The 19,793-nt window shown below is 40.6% G+C and overlaps 1 protein-coding gene across 2 annotated transcripts in view; it reads right to left on the reverse strand.

Annotated features, from left to right (window-relative positions):
• ANK3 (ankyrin 3) overlaps positions 1 to 19,793 on the reverse strand; it is a 329,559-nt gene that overhangs the window by 23,893 nt on the left and 285,873 nt on the right. Inside the window, exons 36-41 of one of the 2 annotated variants that reach the window (XM_064594667.1) lie at positions 11,052 to 18,911; positions 10,353 to 10,427; positions 7,134 to 7,265; positions 6,112 to 6,255; positions 2,740 to 2,830; positions 410 to 785 (exon numbers count right to left, since the gene is read on the reverse strand). In XM_064594667.1, coding sequence (XP_064450737.1) covers positions 410 to 785; positions 2,740 to 2,830; positions 6,112 to 6,255; positions 7,134 to 7,265; positions 10,353 to 10,427; positions 11,052 to 18,911 — 8,678 coding nt within the window. Of the gene's footprint in view, positions 1 to 409; positions 786 to 2,739; positions 2,831 to 3,109; positions 3,419 to 6,111; positions 6,256 to 7,133; positions 7,266 to 10,352; positions 10,428 to 11,051; positions 18,912 to 19,793 lie in introns of both variants that reach the window. The other variant, XM_045877891.3, reaches the window with a different exon arrangement.

Consider the following 19,793-nt stretch of genomic DNA (forward strand, 5'->3'; position numbering starts at 1 on the left):
CTTAGATGGGTCACACGCTATAAACTCTAAATTATGCAGAAGAACCAGGAAAAGTCAGAATAATTATCCTCCTTCCATAAGAAAGAAGACTGGGCTGGGAGTTAGGAAACCCAAATCCAAATCCTAGACAAAATTACCACTGGACCTTAAACATAACATCTCTGTAGTTCTTTTTTCTCCTGAAAAATGGCTGAAGAGATGCTTCTCCCTTTTTCCTACTCAGTGAATGAAAAATATAATCAAAGAGTATGTGTTTTACCTAGTGCTTTCTTCAGCCCCGCCATTAGTGTTAGCTCTGATAATTTGGAAATAGTAAAGAACCTTGGGCCCAGTGTTACAAGATTAATCAAAGGACGTGAAGCATCAGTACTCTTGGCTTAACAGTGTATCAGATAATTGGACTGCATACCTTTTGCTCAGACCCACTGGACCCCTCTTCTTCGTGCAGGTTAAGCCTTGGCTTGCCATCTGCAGGAGTCCTACTCATCTTTTTCATACTGACAGGCACACAGGGTTTAGGCTCTTCAATTACAAACTTGTTGGTTTCTTCTAGAGCTTTCTGATAGGCTGCTAGTGATGATGCTGGTTCCTCCACACGACCAGATCCATGTATTTTTGGTTTCAGAGTTTCCTTAGCACTCTGTTTCCCTACATCATTTTGGGATTCTGGAAAGTAGGGTTTTGTCTTTGCCTCTGGAGTGATTTCTGCATGGCTCCCATTTGCTTCAAATTTCCCAGGTTCTCCTTTGAGATATGAGGTAATAGAATCTCGACACTGATCAGGGCTGCAAAAGAGAAAATGTGGAAATTTACAATGGTAATACATGGCTGAAAATGAGCTTTAGAAGCTCTAAATTTTAACAACCATGTTTTAAATCACTTTTATAGGCATAAAATAGAAAGGCATGAAAAACCTGCTGTGTGAGGGGCGATCATGGGTTTGGGGGTGAGGACCAGGCTTCCCCCACACCCCAATTCCCAACCTGCCTAGTTTCTGTTTTGTTTTGTTTAATTGCACTGCTACAGCTACTTGGATTTGAGATTTTTAAAAGTCATCTTGAGAGGTTCATGGACATACCCAGAGTTCCAGACCCACCGATCTAAAAGAGGAGGAGGATACTGCAAAAGGCTTTCGCATTGCCCAGGGAAAAAACTGCTGGCTGAGAATCAAATGCATTCCTGTTTGGAGAGCTCTGGCAACCCCAAGCATCCCACATTTCAGTCTTTGGATGGGTTTCCAGTTGTGAATCCTGCCATCCTGACTTTGCTATAATCTAAATGTATCTATTTCCTGCTGTGCAACTATAGATTACGTGACTATATTAGAACACAGACATCAAAATTAGTACTATTTGTTGTCTTTGCAACAGTCTGGTAGGCTGAATACAGAATTCTTTGGACTTACCATTCTTCTACAGGAATCTTCTAGACTCCTTTTTGCAAAATGTTATAAACTCCCTCTTTGGGAATTTTTATCGAGCAAGAAGCTTATCAGCAATGTGAAAATATTAAATATGGTTATGAAAGAAATTTAAGTTGGATGCAAAAAACCCTGAGGTTATCACTAGTTGCCACTGAAGTAAAATATATTTTAGTCTGATGTATGCATAAATAAAAATAATGCCAACTAGTACTGAGAGACTATTTGTACCAGTCATCCGGTAGCCCTTCTATAGGCTTTCTTTTCCAATCTGTAAACCTGCTTGAGGAAAGCAGCAGTATTCCAGTTTTTAAAGCTGATTAGACTGACATTCTTAGAGCTTAGAAATTCATCCAGAGTCACAAAGTGCAAACCTAATGCTGGTGGGATTTGAACCAATATCTGAAGGACACTAGATTCTCACCTTCCTAGAGTAAGTTCACTATAAAAAAGAACTAGATTCATGATTAGGGAATTATTTTGGTCGTAATCAAGTGTCCACCATGGCAATATTATTTGGAGTGAAGAATTACATATGCAATGTTGCAAATTACATAAAATGTTCATGTAGGAAAAAAGAAGGATATACAATGTTAAGTGTTTTCTTAGTACGGTAGGAGGACCGATAACTTTTCTTTTTGCTTCTCTGCATTTTCTACATTAAGACATTTAGAAAAATGTATGTAAAAGAAATCTTAAAAATCTCAAATTTTAGTGGCAGTTATTGCTAGATGATGGGGTTTTGACCTTTTACATCTGTGTTTTAAAGTTTGCATAATAAGCATATTATGTTTGAAGTCAGGAAACAATAGAAATGTTCATATTTGTAAAAGACATGGGGTTTTTTTTATTACATTATTTTGAAAGTGCATTACTTATTGGCTTTGTGAAAAGAATAATGCAAGTAATAAACTAGAAAAGAGCAGTCTTCTAAAGTAAACATATACATCTTTGGCATGCATGTAAAACTGTTTGCATTTTACTTCAGGCTATCAGGAGTTGTTTTTTTGTTTTGTTTTATTTATTTATTTATTTTAGTAGGCTCCACACCCAGCATGGAGCCCAGCAGGGGGCTGGCTGTGATTTCTTGAACTCACAACCATGATTTCAAGAACTGAGCTGCGATCAAGAGTCGGATGTCATGTAACTTTCCCTCTCCGGATTAGCAGAATGAACCAACCTTTAAGGCAGGTATTATCCCCAAACTGGAATGGTGATTTAGAAAAAGAGTAATTGCTAAAAAGCAGGTATTTAAAACAAACAGTTAACTAACATGTAACCTGTGATTCGCTTTTCTATTTTCTGAAACGGAGCCATACCTGTCATCCAGCCGTTCTAGTAACCCACCAGTTATTCTTCGAGCTTGAGCAGAGGACTCTAGGATTCCACTTGATGTCTCGTTCTGCCAACCTGAAATTGAAGACATTTCCAGTTCTGCTTGCTGAACACGTTTAAGAATAGCCTGTACTTTTTCTTCTGTCATCTCCTCAGACTCTACTCCTTCTTCAAGTTGAATGTCCTCAAATAGAGATTTGAGTTTTTCTTCCGTCATCTCCTCATCAGGACCAGATTTTCCTTTCTCTTGCTGCTCAGAGCTTACTCCTATTTTACTAGGCTGTTTGAATGGCTCTGCTGGTTTAACATCTTTTGGGACCCCAGCCATACTTCCGAGGTATTGAGGATACTCACTTAGACATACATTCTCCAACTGGCTCTCATCTATATCCACTGCATCAGGCATTTCTGTTAAAGGCATTGAGTCTTCAAGTTTGCTGTCTTCTAAGGAAGTGTCTTCTGCAGTTACAACTGGAGGTCCATCTGCTGAATTCTCTATGTTCCCCTGGGAAGGCACTAGCCCATCACTCAGTCTACTGGGGGTTCTAAGGGGAGACTCTATGCTAGAGATATCGCTAAAATAATCATCTTGCTGGAAAGGGGTGGGTGGTGTGTAGTGCAACCCTGTGGGAGTTTCCAGTTCCACTTGAAGGGAAGGATAACCTATGGAAGACAGTACATTCGGACTGACTGGAATGAATTAGAGTACAGCAAACAAAACACATGGAATGAATTAAATTATATCAGGTATGAAAATGTATGATGAGTTACAGAATAATGTTCATAAATTTATTGGTTTAGTTCAATTAAATGTAATACAATGAAATAAAAGACTAGTGCGCACTATAATAAAACAGAATACTAATTAAGATATAAATGATTTCTATCAATTTTGATAATTTCAATACAATAACTTAAATATACAGACTAATTCAATCCAATACAAAATTAGCTATCGTTATATAAGATACACTTATTCCATGGCCAAATTTATTATCTTTCTACTTTTAGCATGCAAAATTCCATATTGTGGTGGACTGCATACAGCAAGCCACAAGAAACCAAATTTCATAAGTCACTTATAACTTATTTTAAGAGCTTTACATATGAGCAATGCTATCCAACTCTAATTCTCACTTTTATTCACTTGAAATTTACCGTGAAGGAAAATACATTTAATCTTTGGAAGGAAATTATTATTAGATTTTAGAGCAGTAGCACTGGGAAAAAAAATCTAAAAAGATGTTAGGAAAAGGATTTAAAAAGCAGATAAAGTAGAAAAGACTCCAAGGAAAATCTTCAGGTGTCATAATGTGACAGAGATGAAAGGGTGTGGTGTATATGGAGGTCTTAGTGAACTTGGTGAGAGAGGTCCACTCAGAACCACAAATCAAATAAAGAGAAAAAAGAAATGATACACAACAGAGACAGGAAGAAAGCCATTTGCAAAGAGCTCTCTGAATATTCACGACAATACTGTGAAACACGGAGGTTTATTTATTCCCCAGCCTACTGAGAGGGGAAGTAGGAAACAATTCCCTTGTTTTAACCTTCACTGTGTGGACAAAGGGAATATTTTTCTCCTTCAGCAGAGAGAGAAGTCAACAATGGTCTGGTCATGGTGAGGAAAGGAGGTTTCATAAAAGTTCAACAAAGAGGAGAGACAGGAAAAAAAGGCAGCCAAGCACATTTTCTGAATCAATGGTTTACAAAATGAGAGCCTAATTTTCCCATCAGTCCCTGACAAATACCAACTTAGCTTTTGTTGTAAATTCAAACTGCTATAGGTAAGTATAGTCACCTATAAACCAGAATCTTGTTGAAAAGCTGGCTGAGATTAGCTGAGGTTTATAATCTGCATAAGTGAAATTTACTTCATACACACATTCCTAAATTTCCCTATGATTTTTTAAAATAAGAAACATAAAATATTAAGATGTAGCCACGAAAAATTCTTGTGAATTTATTTAATGATTTTAAAATGTTAAAAATAAATAAAGCTTTCAATTCTATTGACTATTTCCATTATTTTCTGGTTATCTTGCTTGTTAGTTCTTTCTTTTCTTTTTCCTTTTTTTTTTTTTTTGTTTGTTAGGTATTTTCTTAAAAAATTTTTCCCCAAAAAGAATATTAAAAGATTCCATAAACTATAACTTGGCAATAATTCAGAATTTGATATAACAATGGTCTACCTTTAGTGCAAAAAGAGACTGTCTACCATTACATGGTCTTACATATAAGATGAGGCCTTGAAGAGAGCTTTTTTCCAAGGTTCTGTGGCATTTATAAGCTTAAAAAGAAACCACTTTTGACATTATTGCCCATTGTGTTATGTGGATAATAAAGTATGCTATAAATTTTCTGTTGACTTTAACTTTAGCAAGCAGAAACTTTTTAAGAATTTAACAACTTTGCTACATAATATATCTAGAACTAGAAGTTGTTAATTTTTGTTAGTCTAACTTTGCCAGTTTAAAAAATGGGGGAAAAACACCATATTTTTCAAAACTGGGGATAGTAGAAAAATATCCCTAAGCTCTTCTTTCTACTTCCACACCATCATCATGTTTTACTCAAAATTCATTATAGGAATAAATTTCCATTTGTAAAGCAAGACAAGCACCTTGAAAAACATAGTAAAGTATTTGTTATACTTTTTGATACTTTGATTAAAAAAATGCCCCAATTTACATACTGAAGGAAAGATGATGATATTCTTATATAAATTAAGCTAATGTAAAAAAGGAATTACTATGTTATTAGTGACATCTGTGCTCACTGAATTAGAAATGACACTGACTTTTATATATGATAGATCAGGCAGGGTTTTTCCAAACAATAAATGGAAGCATATAAAGTTAAAATATGCCACATAAGTAAAACATGTTTTTGAGTGATGCATTAGATTTTTTCAGTACATGCTTAAATACTTGGCCCCCCCAAACAGGAATTCAAACAGGAATATGCCTAAACCTGACCCAGTACCTCGGTTGTTTGGTCTTATCAACATGTAAAGAAAAGAGTTCACTCGTTTTTTAGGTTAATGTGAAAATGACAAAAACAATGCATTCTCCAGGTATTAAATTTCCTTCCACTTGGTCATGTAAAATATTTGAAATGCCAATTCAGTTAACCTATGCTTTTATACCTCATTATTTGTATTTACTATAACAGAAATTTATCAAGTTTGTTCTATCAGAGTGTTTATCTGCAGACTCTAGTAGAGAAAATGCTGTGAAAATGAGAAATTAAGTCAAGCAAATCACAATTTAGTTGGTTTTAAGTGACTGCCTTGTCCTACACACTTTCAAATTTTATCAAATGATTAAATAAATATGAACACTAAATTCAATTACCATCAACAGGGTCATGGAAAACATTGTTCTCATCTGCAAAACTTCTGGTGCCTGAAATATTTCCATAATCAAATATTGGTCCTTCTAGGAGAGTCACTATATCTATTCGATTAATTTTTGTCAAGACCGAAGTTAAGGCATCAGCTGAAAAAGGAGAAAAAAGGGTTGAAAACCCGATTAAATTATTTTCTTCCAGTCATCCCAATATCCACACAAAAGCATGGCGTTCTCGACCCTCCTAGTGGTTTAGCTCCTTCTCACTGAGGCTCTGCCATATTACCATGCAGAGGGCTCAGAAAGCTCGGTGTTACAGGGACGTCATGTCAGGGTCTTAAGAATCACTTTGTGAAGCTATGTGTGGTGACAGCAACATTCATTCCACGGTACGATGCTGAGCAGATGGGCCTCAAAATAGCTAGACTCCTTTTAGTTACGAGGGGATCTATTAAAATTTTAAACATGTTCCTCTCCTTTTAGACTGTCAAAATAGATCACCCTCATATCTGATGCTTAGCATTTTAATGACTTACTAAGGTCAGGCTGACACAGGCAAACCCACAATAACTTATTTCACATTGCTGTAGTATAGCACCGCTCCCCGCCCCCCCAAACCAAGCCGAACCTAAAAATACTGGAGAATTCTCTGCAGCACAGTTGAAGCTGAATAAAATGATTTGATCCTATCCTTCTTTCTTTTTCTCCCTGTGCTTCTAGCTCTGGCCACAGCAGTAGCCTCAGAGTGTTTCTGACTACTACCCCATGATTTAACAGCTAGAATTCGATTTTCATTTTTGATGGTCACGGAGAGAACGAAAGACAAAATGCAACAAATTCACCACTACCTGCTTTCTTAAGAAGCTTCCTAAAGACAGGTGTTTAGAATATTAGCGCTAAATTAAACAAGTATAACTGCAAAAGACTTGCTATTACTTTATGATTACTCTGGTCTATTAACAGTAGGCTTATCTAAAATACTGAATATATGCAGTTTTGAAAGTTAAAGTAATATAATGTCAGCATACTTGTAGCATTTTTTCCGTCTCTGGTAACCCATTTTTTTAATAACATGAAGCTTTGAGAAATTAAAGAATTTGGATTTTCCACACGTATTTGATTGATTTCATCCACTGAAAAATTCAGTTCCCTTGCCAGTTCTGTAGAAAAGAAAAAGAGTTACTAAGATTTCACATTCTACTTTTATCACATATGTTTCATAAACGTAATGCTCAACTGCCACACACACACGCACACACAAAGGAATTGTATAGTAAAACCCAGTCCAGCCTTGCGCATTAATCTTTACACGCTTGCTTTTACAGGGAAGTCGTGATCACACACAGACTGGACTTAACTCTCCTGAGATAACTGCTTAGTTACAATTAGATTCCCTCTTGAGAGATTCTTTTATAAAGATTCTTGATCTGTACGAAGAGGATGTTGCTGGATTCTTTTAATTTATTAAATTAAATTGAATTGAATTCAGCCAAATTATTCTTTGCACTTTGCTCAAGCCTCATATAAGATGGGCAGGGATACACACCCATAAATAGGGCACAAGAGATGCTGGTAATGTGCCTTCAGCAATTCACTTGGGAGGTTAAATGATGACTACAGTCCAGATTGCTGTCTGCGCTATGCTACCACTTGTCTAACAAATAAAAGGGAAATAGCTTTGCGTCCACCTAAATGTGTATACACGTATGCTCGTCCTTGTCAATCAGAGAGTGTTTTTGGGAAGATACGTGTGAGCATTAGCAGCTCCCTCTGGAAACAGGAGTCGAAGATGAGAAGGAGCCTGACTTTTCACTGTATATTTCCTGTACAGTTAAAAAAAAATCCTCAGGTATGTATTACTTTAAGTGATTCTAGAAATAAATGGGAAAAAAAAAAATCCTCCTATGGAAAAGAAATTGGTCAAGATTCTACCCTGCTTAAATATTTCTAGCATTTGACGAAATGCATGCAGAGGCTCAAAAAACTCCAGATCCTTTGATCAAGCGATTTCACTTCTAGGAACTCTCGTGATGATACATTGGGTTGGGCACAATGATTTACACACATGAATATTTATCTCAGGCTTGTACTATTAAAAAACGGAAAACAATCCAAATGTTGAACAAAAGAAGAGTTAATTGAGTTAATGCAGACTTGTGAACTGTTTTGATCATGGCTTACAATTAGATATACATTGTATAGCGCAATGTTTATATAAATGAAACCAGATCTTCAAGAAGCAAAACTTAGCCTTAATACATGTAATACACAGACATTTCCCCCCATTCTATTCTATTAAAAACAAAACCAAAGTATGTATTGATTTCATGACTCAGGAGTGCACTGTGACCCAAAGTTAGAGAAACACCATTATAAAGTATGTATGCTAGATGTTATTTATCCATGAAAACCAAGATCATAGAATATGCAATTTTGTGGAAACTAGGTAATAACAAATAAAAAAGCAAAAAATTACATGGTGTATATAACATTTTAAAGCTTTTTATACAAAAATCAAAGTACATTAAGATGTTAACAGTGGTTCTGAGGGACAGGATTAAATTTTGCTCTTCTAATTGATAATTTTAATGACAATCTTCACTGAGCAGATAGTAATTCAAATGACAAAGTTAAATTTCTTTTAAGATCTTCATCCCTTTGTGCTTTAAGAGACAATACTCCTTACCATCCAACACGCCCTTATGACCCAACTGTATCCTCTGTCTAGTGATCCAGTGAAGAGCAAAGACACGCTGTCGCTAAGAATTTTACAGTTTAATAGCTTTATGTCACATCTTCCCCCAAAATTTACTCTGACAGACTTAAGGACTGGATTTGTCTAAGGTAAATAATCTAATAGTATGGGCGTATAATACTGCAAACCCAACATTTGCTCCACTGTATTTTCAGATCACAATGTCTGATGTTAAAATATAATTATTATTAATTTTATGTTAGCAAATATTTATATATAACGAATTGCTATTAACTCTCAACAAGCTGCTTAGGATTACTCAGACCACCTGTCTCCTCAGAGTACCACTAGGCTCCTGGTTGTTAGCAGCATGCCTGAGAGCAGAGGCTGGGTGGAAGGAGACAGGAAGGTTTAATAAGTTGGGGGTGAGGGCAGGACTTAGGCCATTTAAAGGAAGAAAATGTAGCTGACCTTGTTTGCCATTATCTGGTTTCATATTCTCCCTTTTAATAGCAGAGATAATTCTTTCCCTGAGCATAGACTATCACGGAGGGTATACAAGATGACTTAGATATGACAATGGTTGACATTTATATTTTAAGCTACTGTGTTTTTTTGGCTGAGTATTAAAAACATACACTCAACGTCTAGAACTTAAAATTTCTCTGATTCATGAGAGGTAGGATTTTGGAGGCCCAGTTAACATCAAATCTACAAAGCAGAATTGTCCAAATGACACAGAATCTTATCTTCATCTGTAATGAAGTGAAATCAAGCTAAATATTCCTTTTCTACACACGGATCATAAACAGTTTCATTCATCTCACCAAACTCAATGACTTTTGTAAACTGAATGAGTTTCTGTACGTGTATCCTACTTAAAAAATTGTAATTGAAATGTTCAACTTCCTCATTCCCTTATTTTCTTGTTTATGTAGTTATTGAAAATGATCCTTGTTTTCCTCTAGCAAAGATGTAAGATTTCCTTTTAAATAAATCTTTGGGCATGGGAGTGAGTCCGCTTAAAGAAAAGTCTCAGGGAAATAAACACACAGATAATCTGTGTATATCATAAAAACCGTGAAGATGACTCACGAGCGATTAACATTTGGGAAACACAGGCACGGGTTAATTGAACGGTTGCCCGAGAGAGCTGCTCTATGGGAATACACCATTTTAAAGTTTTGGATTACTTAAAAGTCATAGGCCTTAATTGTGCTTTCCTTGACCCCAGAAAATAAATTTACTACTAGGTAAAATGTTATCTTCTATTACCAGAAATGGCAGTGTGAAGAAAGTGCCTCCCTTTAAAGTAAAGTAAGATTTAAATTTCTATTCTTTAGTGTATGTGCATTGAAGAAAACTTTGAAAAACACAGGATGTAAGGTATTATCGACAATTATCTCTGGGTAGGTAGAATTGTGGATGGTAAAAATGTTTTGTTTTGTTTTCTACTTGTTGCTTGCTTCTGTTTTTTGTAACGAACCCCTTGTGAGTAAGACAAAGAAATCAAGACACTGTATTCGTTTCACTCAGGAGTGTGCGCACTTACCTGTCCAACTAAGTCCCAGGTGATCAGCTACTATTGCCATCCTGATATCTGTCCGTTCACATGGACTCTGTGGACCTACGATTTACAATTTCTTAATTAAAATAATCATCAAGAAAGACACGATACCGGAAAATTGTTTTTTAGCAGTACTCAGATTTTACAGAGACTAATGCTAACACTGTACACTTAAATGTGTCCTAGTCACCTACATGAACACTTGTCTTTTCACATGGCTCACTTGATTGTCACCTGCCCCGGCCAGATGTGAGACTACATGGATGCTTAATGTGATGGGATCAAACATGCTGACGAGCTAGCTACTGGACAACGGTTACAGAATCATTGTGTCGGTGAAAACACCATGATGGGATTTCAACGTCTGTGCTTTTACTTTGACAAAATCATTAGTACATTAGGGGAAAAAAAAAAAAAGCTGCTCATCTTGAATGACACCAAGATCTTCAGCATGCTTCCCTAGCTGCCTACGGTGTCGGTTGGTTAAAAGGGAGCGAGAAGAGTGTAGAGACAGCACACACAGATGACAATGACAGAATGAGAAACTACGGTTAAGTCACTGCACAGGCAATCACGACAGTTCATGCACTAGGCTCTACAAATCGGAGAGTGTTTACGAACTACGCTCGTTCTCCAGGATGTGAGCAAAGAGTGCTCGAGAGACCTGACTGCCTTCATCCTCACCAGTCCTCCTACTGCTCCTTTTCTCACTGCCGGCCTTTTCACTCTTTGATTTTAAAGGTGCTGCCTCTGTTTTCTTATCTCTAGCAGACTTCGTTGTAACTGAAGGCTGGCCACCCCGGGAAGTCTCGGACAACGACGTGTTTCTTGAGGTACTGTCCTCCTCATCGGACAACTCGGACTGCATCTTTTTGTCTTCTTCCGAGAGGCGGTCCACAAGCTTTAAGGTCTCACCACTAATTCCCTTAAAATATTCAATGGAATGTTTACATACTTCCTTAAGCTGACTCTTCCTAACTTTTACTGTGGCGGTGGGGGTGGTGGCGGTGGTGGCGGTGGGGGTGGTGGCGGTGGTGGCGGTGGGGGTGGTGGTGGTGGCGGTGGGGGTGGTGCTGGTGCTGGTGCTGGTGGTGCTGGTGACACAGGTGGATCTTACCTTTACTGGCAACTTGGATGGAAGCTGTTTGGCCTTGCCTTTCTCTGGCTGCCCTTGTTTTGGTGTGGCGCATGCTTTCCTAACTGCGTTATCCCTGTGTGTGTCTTTTACTGGAATTCTGGACTTTACGTCTACACATGAAGAGCCAATAAGGGTTTTGGTTTTCTCAGATTGACTGACCTGCTTCGTTTTACTCACTTTCATGTTTGGCATATGACTTGGTGGGCAGATATCTTTTGGTGAAGTGGCCTTTATGGGAAGTTTGGATTTTCGCCTAATCCCTATCGACTCCTTGGTCTTTTGCTGCTCTCCAAGAACTTTCTGCTTATCTCTGACACAGTGTCCTTGCAGTACCCCTGTCTTTTTTCCTGATGAGACTTTCACTGGTACTTTCTCTGTGGTACAAGTGGGTGCAGAATGTTCTGTCAGAACTACATTACTTGTAATGTTATCTGTCTGCATAGTGGAAGAATCCAAATTGTTGTTGTTATTAAAGTTATCTTTCTGGAAATCATGTTTCTCTTGGGGCCTAGTGCCCATGTGGCTATTGGCTGTATTTGCAATCATTGTTATAGTTTCATTCTCTAGTCCCTGACAACTGGTCATCACAGCTTCTAGCTTATCTGTCACTTCTCCAGAGCCTTCTTTCTTCATGGTCATGGTGGATGCAGAAATTCCCATTTTTATAGGCGTGCGCAACTTGGGGTCAACTTTAGAGGCGCTAGGGGCTGCTGCCGATTTCTCCAAGGAGCCACCACTGGCTGCACCTTCCTGACACTCTCCGCTGGTCGGGCTGCTGGGGTTAGCTTCGACTGGAGGTGCCTCTACATTTCTCTCTAGATTGGTTTCTACAGAGGTGTCCCCTGACTGTGGCTGTGGTGTGGCAGTGACCATACTTTTATCCCCTTCCCCCTGGTCCCCTGACTTCCCTTCAGAAGTATGCTCACCAATCTGGAAAAATTGGAGCCTCTCTTCAACAAAATCCCTCTTGCTCATGTCAATTGCACCACTGCGAGTCATCTCAAACATTTTCCCTTCATGAAATGGGAAGGGGTTAGGCTCACTAGTTGGGGTACTTTCATCAGTGGGCGTTCGGGCTGGCGTTGTATCAGGGGTTGTTGCTGGAGAGCGGTCTTCCACAGCCAGACCGAATGGCTTAGTCTCATCTTCCCGTGATTTACTGTCAAAAACTTCATCATCCCCTCGGTTGTTAGACCAAGGATCAAAATCTAGACCTTTGGTAGCTACTGTTTTGAAAGGAGTGGCAAATTCTTCATCTACTTTGTAACTGAAGTAAGTATCAGGAAACACTGATCTGTCAGGATGTCTGCCTTCTAGTGTGAAGAACTGGGCCCCCGATTTCTGATCAGTCTTATCAGGAGTCTTTTCAGATGAGGAACTTTTAGAAGGTGGCTTGTCTTCGTCTGGTCCCACCCTTCCTTCCTCCTCGATAACTTCAAGTTTACTTTGGCTAAAGGAGCGATCGGCCGGCTTCAGAATGCCCTCCATGTTCCAGACATCTTTCTTAATTTCCATGGTTTGACCTGGGAGTTTAGAATCGCTCTCTGTCAAGCCATCGTCTTCATCTTGCAGGTCGTAGCCATCCAGAGAGTCGATCTCCGTGGCATCAGTGTCATGAGAAAACTCAGCCGTGGTGGCGATGGAACATTCCGTGATGGACTGGTCATTGTTCCCATTCTGGGCAGTTTCGTTCTGAGGCGAATCGAGGCCAAGGCCAAATTCATGATCTTTTCCAGATCCATTAGTTTCCAATTCTTTCTGGTTGGAAGGCTTGTCAACAGGAGCTTTGGATTTTGTCATCTCCTTTTGTTCCTCTTCTACTTCCTTTAATTTGAAGGTATATTTTTTAACGGGGACCGGCTGATAGATGGATTCATCATCACTCGAATCACTGACGTCTGCCCCGGGGGGGACGGGTGAGGGCGGTTGCACTCGGATGACGGGTTCGGCCAGCTGGTACTTGTCATGCTCATCTTGCAGACTGACTTCAATCATGTCAACCTCTCTTTCGGGGCGATAATGATGCTTCTTATCCGGCTCCATCTGGTCTGCATCCAGTGGTGGAGGAGGGGGAAATTCAATATAGGCAACTCTATTACTTTTGGGTCTTTGGTTCGAGTCTTTGCTGACATCGGTAGGCGTTTCACGCTCAACGGTTGCTTCCTCCACTGTAGGCTGCTTTAGGGAGGCTGACTTGGCCAGCTCTTCCTCCTCAGACTCCTCGGAAACCTCGGGAATTGGGCTGGGTTTGCCTGGTATATAAGCTATGAGCGAGTCTGGTGTCTTAGACGTAAATTCGTAACTCACTTCCTCTGAACTGGGCGTTTCTGGGGTTAAAGGGCTTTTCCCAGAGCTGTCTAGAAAGGAAACTTGCTCTAGAGTGTCGTCTTCTGGACTACCTTGGGGAGAAGGAGGTTGCTTTTGCTGCCTAGTTGTATAAAAGGTCCCCCTGGTCTCTTGTACTGTCTTACACTCCTGACTTATGATCTTTTTTACACCTCCTTGTTGTATCTCCTTTTCATATTGCTTCCCCACCTGTACAAAACTGACATACACAGGTAAAGTTTTTATGTCTTTCCCTCCCTCTGTCTGGGCTAGTGGAGCAACTCTTTCCAATCCATCAAGGGGGCTGTGGTCGAACACATCGCTAGAAGGAGATTCCTTTCCTGGGCTAAACTCTAAGGAATCAGGAGATTTGGTGGGAGAGGTTTCGGTTTCATCGAGAGCAGGGCATAAGCCTACGTAACTCTGACGTTTGGAAACCTTGCTGATTTCTGAATAGGTAACTTTTTCATCTTCTATAGAATTAAAGTGCTGTGTCTCGACCGTCTCTTTACTCATACTGGACTGGGGTAACTTTTGTGATAGTTCATGTTGGGGGAATGTTGACTGCTCGCAAAAGCCGTCGGGGATATCAGAAGACAGCATTCTCCTTCCCTCCATGGCTCTGACCGGGATGTGCGACACGGCTGAGCTCTCACTCCTCCTCGAAGGCGGTTCCAGAGGCCCACCCGGCCGTTCCCCTTCTTTCACAACATATTCCCTATATAAGACCTTTTTGGAGGGAGATTTTACAGTCATTTCCTTAATTTCTGAGAGAGAGCCATTCGTTAACAACTTGTGTTCTCTCTCAGTCACAGACATAAACTCATTCCTTTGATCAACAATCTTACTCTCAGGGTGACCAATGTGATTCTCTCTTACATCGTGAACGAGTACATGCGAAAGTTTTTCTTTCTGCAACTTATTGTTAGTGGCTCCAGAACTTTCCCATGTTCTAAAGACCTTTTTGTCCCATGGTCCCTTAGTTGCTAAATCTGAGGTTACGTGACATGCCAAGTCTTTAGCCTGTTGCTCAGAAAAATAGTCAGGCATTGCTTTACTTGACATTTCAGTCCTCTGTGTTTTCACATCCTCGGAGCCAGAACCATTTACAACAATCTCGTTGCTTTGGGCATGCTCATCCGTAGCCTTGAGGGCCATCAGATCGTTTTGCACAGATACACTTTCATCTGAGGGGTCTATGGCCTGCGGCTGCTTTTCTCTAGCAAACACTTGGTAGACGGGCAGCTTGCTCTCCTGCATTTTTTTAACTGGGATTCTCGACTGGCCCTCTGGCCTTCTGTCGTCTTGAGACACGTCCTTACTCTTTGCCTGTGCGCCTTGTTCAAATTTTAATCTAATGGAACTGAGTTTAGATTGTTTGAGCTGAAACCCAGATGGGGGCCCTTCTGGTGCCTTGCTCTGCGAAATGCTTTCTCGGACTTCCTCTGTGGGCTTGCTGTCCTCGGGCTGTGCGGACAGACCCTTCTTCTCTGGGCTGCTGGGCAGACTGGCTGCTTGCTTCTCATCGGCTGTGGGGAAGCCTTGTCCGTCATGGCCATGCTGCTTTGCCCTAACCCGCTCGTCACTGGATGCCAACAGTTCTGTCAGCAGTACCTTCTCAGGGCTGCTACTGGTAGAGCTCTGAGAAGAGTATTCTTTGCCATTTCGAGGGCGTGGCTTCTTCTCTGGGGACTGCAGTTCATCATTTAGCTTTTCGGTTCTGTCACGAAAAAACTGTGACACTTCAGTCAGTTTTTCTTCAGCTTCCTTCACAGTCCTGTCCACCCTATCTTCATATATCAACTTCTCTCTACCTCTGTCTAATCTGTCCTCAGTAAAGCGCATCCACATGGCATGTTTTGGACTACTAACATCGCCAGAATAGTGCAACACTGTCACTTTATCAAAATGCTCATCTTTAGACACTTTACCTACACCATTTTCAGACACATCCTTATAGATTTTGGAGAGAATTTCTTTTTTGGGGGCAGTGACTACTTTTTCTCTGGACCGCTTATCAGACCCCTGTAACTCTGAGCTAGGGGGTCCTGCATGGTCTGTAACCGATTCCTCGGTATCAGAATGAGACACATCTAGCTTTTCTGACAGAAGCATTTTCTCAGCAAACCTGTAAGACTCCCCTCTTAGTTCTGACAACTCATCGTCATGGTATTCTATTGAGTGTTGACTCAAAAGCTTCAGTGTTTTGTAAGAGTCATCAGATATGAGTTGAGCAGAACTAGGGCGACTCTCTTCTTCTTGGGACACGGGAGTGTTTACTCTGGAAGACTCCAGATAAGAAGGCAATGACTCTTCGGCAGTAAGTTCTTCTTCTTCTTGCTGACCCTGTTCCTCTGGACAAGGAAAAGCATCGTGTTTTTCTGGCAGAAAATCTTTTAGGTTAATATCTCCCCGGGATAAGTCTTTCTGATATACATACATTTCCTTCTCTGGATGCTTTTTGGTTTCTCTAATAATGACTTCAGTGGGCTCAGCTTGGTTACCTTTTTCGATGTGGACTTCTATTATACGCTCCAGTTTGGGTTTCATTTGGTTGTCCTTCTCTGCATGCTGGGCTGTGGTTTCAGCAGCAGACTTGTGAACGTCTGGAGGCACTGCCGACTTGTGTTCAAACAGACCTGCCAGTTCTTTGGAAGGGTCCCGCCCGGACTGAAAGGCCTTCATGATGTCATGGACCGACATGGTTTCCTCGATTCTTTCCGAGGTACCTTCGCTGCCTGGTGGGGAATGATAGACCATTCTGGTGGTTGTGGTTATGTGGGTCTCTTCTTTAACACGCATGCCTTTGCTCAAAACTCGGCTGTGGTCATCTTCTTCACCATTGGCTTTCATCTGAAATGCCTTAACTTTTTCCTTAATACTAGAGGTGGTGGGCTTTGGTTCCAGTTCTGTAAAAGTAGGTGATGGTTTGGGTGCCACGGACTCCTCCGGTTGGCCCAGGGGAGCATCTCCAGCTGAGGGCTCGTAGCTCCTGATAACATGCACCACTTCAGTTCTTGTCTCTGTGAGGACAGGAGGGATGGGGACTTCGTGAAAGAGTGGCTTAGGGCCCGTGCTCTCAGCGCTCTGTGGGGCAGAGGGCGTTTTTTCACTTCTTGTTTCAAAGCCACTGTCAGACAAGGGGCTTTTGTCCTGGTCATGTTGAGAAAAGTCATCTGGAGACTCTAAAATAGTATCTGTTCCGAAAAAGGAATCGGCCATTTTACACAACTCTTTCTCAGAGGTGGAAGGCCTCATGGAGGCTGGAGGCATTTTGAGTTTGTGTTCCTGCAAAGCGATCGCTGGCTTTAAAATCCTTTTCTGTCTCTCTTCACCATCCTTCTTTGCATCCTCAAACTTGTACTTTAAATTTGTCAACGAACTACTCCCAATATCGTTTGTTAAGTAATCAATAACTTTGGTCAAGTTATAATCCTTCTCGGAGGCGGCTTTTGCTTTCACTTGCACTCTCTCCGGCAGGGATGGAGGATGGCTCACCGCAGCTTGTTGTCTTGCTTCTCGTATTTCTTCCGAACTAAACTCTATCCAGTCGTCTTCGGGAGAGAGTCCTTTGTCACTCTTCGGTGATTTGGGTGGTCCTTTGTTATCTACACACACATCTTTCTTAAGGATTTCACTCACTTTCACTAAGTCTTCCTTTACTTTCTCAACGATTTTGAAAGGCTCTTCATCGTCAATCCTCCCTTCTTTTGGGAGCTCGGGTGGGAATGGTTTCTCCTCAGGCACGTCTGTCTGTAGTATTGCAGTCATCCGCATTAGGTCCTCTTTCATTTCGGCCACGTCTTTTAATATCTCCTGACTGGAAGATAAAGAAGATGGTGTAGACAGCTTAAGGGCAGAGGGTGCAAGGAACAAAGACGACTTAATTGGAGATGAAGTTCGATTGAAATGGGGCTGAGGACGTGTCTCCGTAGTCAATGTTTTAATGGGTGACAGCAAGGCTGCTGCTGATTTTGTAAGTGAACTAGAGTCTGGAAGTTTCTTTAATGCTGGTTCAGGCAAAACATTGACTACAGAGTATACTGGCACTGTTATTATTGATGAAGTTACAGATGAGGTAGTTGCAGATATTGACGACCCAAGGGATGTATAGAGTGCACTTGCGGAAGGAGTTCTTAGAGACTGAAAAGCTGATGGTGTCGAAGAAACGTATGACCTGAGTGGGGAAAATGGCATTGCTGTCGTGGTAGAAAACACTTTCTCAACTGTGTCAGTGGCGGCATTAACCACAGAGCTCACAGAGTTTGTAGCTGTAGAAATTTTTTCCTGTAACGTGGCAGTGGCTTTGCATCCGTTAATTAACGTTGAAGATGATGGATATTTCAGAGGGGAAATAGATCCGTTGACCAATGCAACCTCTGTGTGTCCGGGCATCTGTTTCACAGGCGATGAGAGGGAAGGGGTCATTGTGACTTTAGCCGATGAAATGACATCAACTGCTGATTTAGCTGGAGACACCACTGACTTTAGAGGCGAAGATATTAGCGGTGCTGCTGATGTAATAATTGACTTAAATGGCAAACTTGAGGAATACATATTAATGTTTGACTTGGGGGAGGCAGGGGGCGTCATAGTAATGGACGACCTCTCCAAAAGAGACCCTGCTGTCGTCACGGGAGAGGTGCGGGAGGGAAACGTAGCATTGGATGCCAGCCCTTTCAAAGGCGAGGCCTCTGGGACGGTGGGAGCTCTAGCCAGGGTACCAGAGGAAACTTGGATATTGTATGGAGATTGTGACACCACTGTTTTGATCGGTGAAGAAATTGTCCGAAAGGATCTAATTGGAGATGCCACATCGCTAATGGATTTAACTGAAGATGTAGTTGACGCGCCTAATGTGGATTTGATTGGAGAAGGAGTCGAAACAGACCATATTGATTTTAGCGGAGAAGCTGATGGCGTATTAGAGGACGAGCTTGATAAGGAAGTGAAGCCTGACTTGGCCGGCCCAGGCACTGTAATCGGAGCTGTTGTCCAGGACTGGTATGGTCTTGTAGAAAAGAATGGCTTGTATGAGTAAGTGGTGGGGAGGGATCTTGTTGCTCCTGCACTCCGTTCAACTGTTTCTTAAATTTTAAAATGAAATCAAACACAAAAATCAACAAAAATGGTTGAGAAACAGAGAGACCAGAGAAAAAAATTGGTCAGTAAACTTTGAAATATTACAAAAGCAAGTACAATTGTTTGCATGATTTAGAATGGAAGAGGCAAAAGGAACAATTAAAGTAAAAGAGGGGGAAAAAAATTCCACAGACATAACTGGTCCAAAGTTAAAAATAAACAAACAAACAAACAAAAAAACAGAGCAATGTGAAATGAAAGACAGAAAAAGCACATCGCAACCAAGGAGGCCAACAATGAGAAACAGAAAACATGAGGAAAGAATTAATGATGAGAAAAATAACCACAATGGAAAACCGTTCCCTTACTTCCTATTGACTTTCTTATGTGCTGGTTTCGAAATATCAGCAGCCATTCTGCTTTGCCTGTATAGGTACAAGTTCGTTTTGTGCAACCATGTTAACTTTCATTTTAGCAAGGTCTAACGTTCCCTCTCCTTGAGCCTTTCGGTGATACTGATTGCACCTACTTAGAACCGGATCGATGTGTGTCACTGTACATTAAATATCTAGAACTCTTTTCTAGAAAACTACTCAAGCCTATTTCATGCAGAATCCAAGGTAACTTTTAGGTGACAGGCAACTGATATGCAAACTGTGAAGCCACTGGATTTTAAATCTGTACCTTCCATGCACAATTCGGTTATGCTTCACACCCATAAAAAGCCAATAAGAGCAAGAAATTTTCTGAGTCAGAACTTTAAAAGAAAAAAAAAAACAAAGAAAAGGAATGTTTGCATTTATTTTTTCCATGCAGCATATTCCTTTTGGTGAGGAAAAAGAAAATGTAGTATGAAATGATTTAAAAATGCATGTGTACAT

This window comes from Mirounga angustirostris, unplaced genomic scaffold (genome assembly GCF_029215605.1).
Source record: "Mirounga angustirostris isolate CCGP_5_RB_7025 unplaced genomic scaffold, mMirAng1.0.hap1 SCAF_6, whole genome shotgun sequence".
NCBI classification, from domain to species: Eukaryota; Metazoa; Chordata; class Mammalia; order Carnivora; family Phocidae; genus Mirounga; species Mirounga angustirostris.